The 4,496-nt window shown below is 40.0% G+C and overlaps 1 protein-coding gene across 1 annotated transcript; it reads left to right on the top strand.

Moving 5' to 3' along the window:
* The first annotated feature begins 272 nt into the window (after nucleotides 1-272).
* LOC121249392 lies at nucleotides 273-908 on the top strand. The gene has a single exon (XM_041148102.1). The coding sequence runs from the start codon at nucleotides 273-275 to the stop codon at nucleotides 906-908; it is 636 nt and encodes a 211-aa protein (XP_041004036.1).
* Nucleotides 909-4,496: the final 3,588 nt, after the last annotated feature.

Genomic DNA, 4,496 nt, shown 5'->3' with positions numbered 1-4,496 from the left:
GGGGGGGGATTTGGATTTATTGGGATGGCTCTATGTCGATAAATCTGAATCGTATGGGAGAACAATATATTTCTCTAAGAGTGGGTGATGGTGTTGAGCAGTTTTTATTCAATGTGATTTATGCTAAGTGTACAAGAGCTGATCGGTGCATCTTGTGGGATGAACTTTGTGCTCAGTCTGTGGGTTTACACCCGTGCATTTATGTTGGGGACTTTAACATAATCCAGAATGATTCAGAGAGACGTGGGGGTAGGCCATGACCACTTGGAGCTATGGAGGATTTTCAAAACTGGATCCAACAGCCCCTGATTGAAATGGCTTCAAAGGGAAGTGCCTTCTCTTGGTGTAATGGTCAGCATGGTCTTGCTCGCTCTTGGGCACGGCTGGATCGTGTATTGATTGATGTATCTTTCCTTTCGGTTTTTCCTAATGCTATTTGTTCTTATTTGTCAAGATCTACTTCGGATCATGCTCCTATGTGTATTGAGTTCAAGCAAGATCTTTTCTCCTATGGTCCAACCCCTTTTCGGTTCCAACAGATGTGGGTGGAACATCATAATTTTCTGGATTGTGTTCGGCAAGCTTGGGCATCTCGATCGGGTGGTTTAGCCATCCAAAATCTGATTATGAAGCTTAAACAGACTAAAGTTGCTTTGCGTGCTTGGAACAAAATGGATTTTGGGCATACGGTGTGTCATATTGCTACCCTTGAGGAAAGGATTGAGGAGCTTGAATTAAAGCTTCAATTACACTTGAAAGAAGATATTGATCGAGAGCTTCAGGGGGCTATATTGAATTTAGCAATTTGGAGGCGTCGGGAAGAAATTATATTGGCTCAAATGGCCAAGCTAAAATGGAAAGTGGATGGGGATTGGAATTCCAAATTTTTTTCACGCTTGTTTAGCTAATAAAAGGCGAAATAGGGTTCTTGAGATGCGTTCAAATGAGGTGGTTTATACGTCTCCAGAGTCCATACATCAAGGGGCTGTTGATTATTTCTCATCCTTTCTTCAGGGAGTGCCGCCGGTTGAGAATCCAAACTTTGAGGGGCTTATTGATCCAGTTATCTTTGGGGAGGAGAATGCCTCTTTGGTTCGCACGCCTTCCTTGGAAGAGGTATTTGATGCTTTGTCTTCAATTTCAGTTAATAGTGCTCCTGGTCTTGATGGGTTTGGCTCTGGTTTCTATAAAAGTTGTTGGGAGGTGGTTAAAAATGATGTGGGGAATGCAGTGTCAGAGTTCTTTGCTTCCAAGTCTCTACCAAAATTTCTCACATCTTCTTATTTGGTTCTTATTCCAAAGGTGGATGCTCCAATAGGTTTTGATAAGTTCCGGCCCATTAATCTTTGCTCTATTTTTTATAAACTTTGTTCTAAAATAATTGTGAATCGATTGACTAGTCTATTGCCGAAATTGGTTTCCTTGGAACAAGGAGCTTTTATCCCAGGTCGAAGTATCTATGAGAACATTAATCTTATGCAGGAAATGCTTCACTCCATCAACAAAAGTAACCATGCCGGTAATATCATGTTGAAAATAGACATGGCAAAAGCATATGATCGTGTTGATTGGAACTTCTTGATAAGGGTCAGTTCTCGACCCAATTTTGTGATCTAATTTTTTTCTGTATATCTAGCCCATGATATTCGGTTATGATGAATGAGACAACAAAAGACTTTTTCCCAGGAGGCCGTGGCCTTCGACAAGGTGATCCTTTATCTCTCTATTTGTTTATTATTCAGTAGGAGATCCTTTCCAAGTTGATCCACCGTAGTGTGGCTGAGAATAGATTTGAGCATTTTTATCAAGCCCAAGGTACGCCTATCATTTCTCATTTAATGTATGCTGATGATGTGGTTATTTTTTCTAATGGAAGTCAAAGATCGGTCCGGGTGCTCCAAAGTATCTTAAATCAATATGAAAGATGGTCGGGTCAGGCCATTAATAAACAAAAGGCCGCCATATATTGTTCGAATAAAATCTCCTCTTCTCGAAAGCGTCGTCTTCTTCGTAGTACAGGTTTTGTGGAGGGGCATTTCCCTTCTCGATACCTTGGAGTTCCCATTATTTTGGGACGTCTAAAAATTTTAGACCTTGACTGCATGATGGATAAAGTGAGACAAAAATTAAGTGGTTGGAAAATGCGGCTGCTATCTTCTGGAGGGAAACTGATTTTATTACGTCATGTCATTTCTAGTATGGCCCTTCACCTTTTTGCTGTTTTACAGGTCCCTCAAGCAGTCATTAATAAGATTCATCAGATGATGAGTTCTTTCTTTTGGGGGGAATCTAATGGGAAAAAAAAAAAAGGGTGGCTTGAAAAAATATTTGTAGTCCTATGACTGAAGGAGGACTGGAATTGAGGCATTTCATGGACAATTAGACATCTCTGCATATGAGGTTAGCTTGGAATCTTTTGCAAGGTAACTCTCTTTGGGCAAATTTTTTTAAGGCTAAATATGTGGATTCGAAACCTTGGGTCCTTATTGATGTTAATAAAGGCTCAATATTTTGGAGAATGGTTACTCGTTGTGTTCCTTTGATTTTGAATAATTCTAAATGGAGAGTTAAAGACGGTGATATTTTTTTCTGGTATGATAAATGGAGGGACAATGGTCCTTTGTGCAATGATAGGCAATTGTGGGTCACCTTTGCTCAAAATTAAAGAGTGTCGGTTGTTAGATAGTTGGGATGTGAATCTCCTAGAGAATTTGGTCAGATTAGAGAATGTGGATGATATTGTTGCCTCTCTATCCGGGCTAAATTCGGGGAAAGATGTTCTAGTTTCGACTCCATCAGAGACAGGTATATTTTCCACCAAATCTGCTTGGCATTGTAATCGAGTCAAAGGATCAAGGTTGGATTGGCATTCTTGGATTTGGCATAAAAATCTTCCTCTAAAAATGTCTATTCATTTCTAGAAGGTTTGGCATAGGGCTTTGAGTGTTGATATTTGAGTGTGGGTGATAGATTGCATCATGGTGGCATCCCTATTGTTTCCAAATGTGATTGTTGTATTGCAGGGCATTATGAAGACAATAATTATGTTCTCATTGAGGGAGATTTCCCAAAACATATATGGTCTTTTTTCGGTAACCTTTTTGGACTTCCGGTTGGTAGTAATTGGAAGTTGCAGGTCTCCTCTTGGTTCCAGCGTGCTCAGGCAAATTCTCAGGTGGGTATTATTATTATTGGTTTATTACCTGTCATTATTACTTGGAGACTTTGGAGAAGGCGATGTCTAGCTCGAATGGAGGGTAAATTGGAAGCTCAAGATGCGGTCATTAAATCTATTTGTATTTGGATTGGTACTCTTTGCCAGGAAGTTGAAAATCCTTATAGTTTATCCCGTTATGATGCCATGATACTTGAGGCTTTACAGATTCAACCGGTTCCGTTAAAGGTAAGGCGATGCAAATTAATCAAGTGGCATAAACCGCCTTCAGGGTGGTTTAAATTGAATACAGACGGTAGTAGTCTTGGGAACCCGGGTGCTAGTGGTATTGGTGGAGTTATTCATAATGATTAGGGTCGGCTTATGTAGGGTTTCGACTCTCCTATTGGTCCTGGCACAAATAATAAAGTGGAATTATTAGCGCTCCTTACTGGTTTGAGACTTTCCAAATCTCTTCATATTCTGAATGTGATTGTAGAGGTTGACTATTTGGTGATTATCTCTTGGTGGAATAGGGGGGAGGTGTGGGATTTGGTACCTGGAGGATTATTGGGAAGAAATTGTTAGTTTGGCTCAAGTCATTACTTGTCAGTTTCAACACGTGTTACGAGAAGGAAATAAGATGGTGGATTGGTTGGCAAAGGAGGGTGCCAATGGTGTTGATTTGACCTATACTAATAATTCTATTTTGCCTCGGGCCCTTAGAGGTTTATTGTGTTTGGACTTGTCTGGTATTCCTTCATTAAGATGTCGTTGAGTTTTTTGATATTGGTAGTTTTTTGTTGTTCTTTTTATAGGCTTGTTTAGTTGTGCCTTCTTTATAGGCTTATTTTTGGTTGGTCATTGTTTTATGTTTGTTGGTTGGTTTTGTCATTGATTGTAACTACAGTATTCCTCCACCATAAGTGAGGGCTTATTAATAAACTTGGGAGGGGGCTGCTATGTGGGTGGCTACCGGCTCTTTCTTAAAAAAAAAAAAAAAAAAAAAAAAAAAAAAAACCCTGTGGTAGGGTTGTGCATCTGCAGATAGCCAAGCAGACCATAAATAGAGACCACTACTATAACCCGTGGTAGGGCCGTATCCACTATTATAACTCGTAATTGGGCAGTATGTACTATTATTACCCGTGGTTGGGCCGTATCCACTATAGTAACCGTGGTTGGGCCGTATCCACTATTGTAACCCGTGGTCGGGCCGTATTCACTATTATAACCCATGGCAGGGCCGTAACTGAATAGAGAAGAAACAGAATCAAAGAGTCATACCAAAAGTTTTTAGAAATCACATCTTATCCAAACAGAGTACTGAACAAAATCATAT

The sequence above is a fragment of the Juglans microcarpa x Juglans regia genome, chromosome 2D (genome assembly GCF_004785595.1).
Source record: "Juglans microcarpa x Juglans regia isolate MS1-56 chromosome 2D, Jm3101_v1.0, whole genome shotgun sequence".
Taxonomy (NCBI): Eukaryota; Viridiplantae; Streptophyta; class Magnoliopsida; order Fagales; family Juglandaceae; genus Juglans; species Juglans microcarpa x Juglans regia.
Note: the sequence above shows the minus strand (reverse complement) of the source record. Positions and strands in the feature narration are given on the sequence as shown.

Bases quoted from the DNA above. Each gene is read 5' to 3' on its own strand.
- LOC121249392 (XM_041148102.1), top strand. From the start codon at position 273: ATGGAGGATTTTCAAAACTGGATCCAACAGCCCCTGATTGAAATGGCT.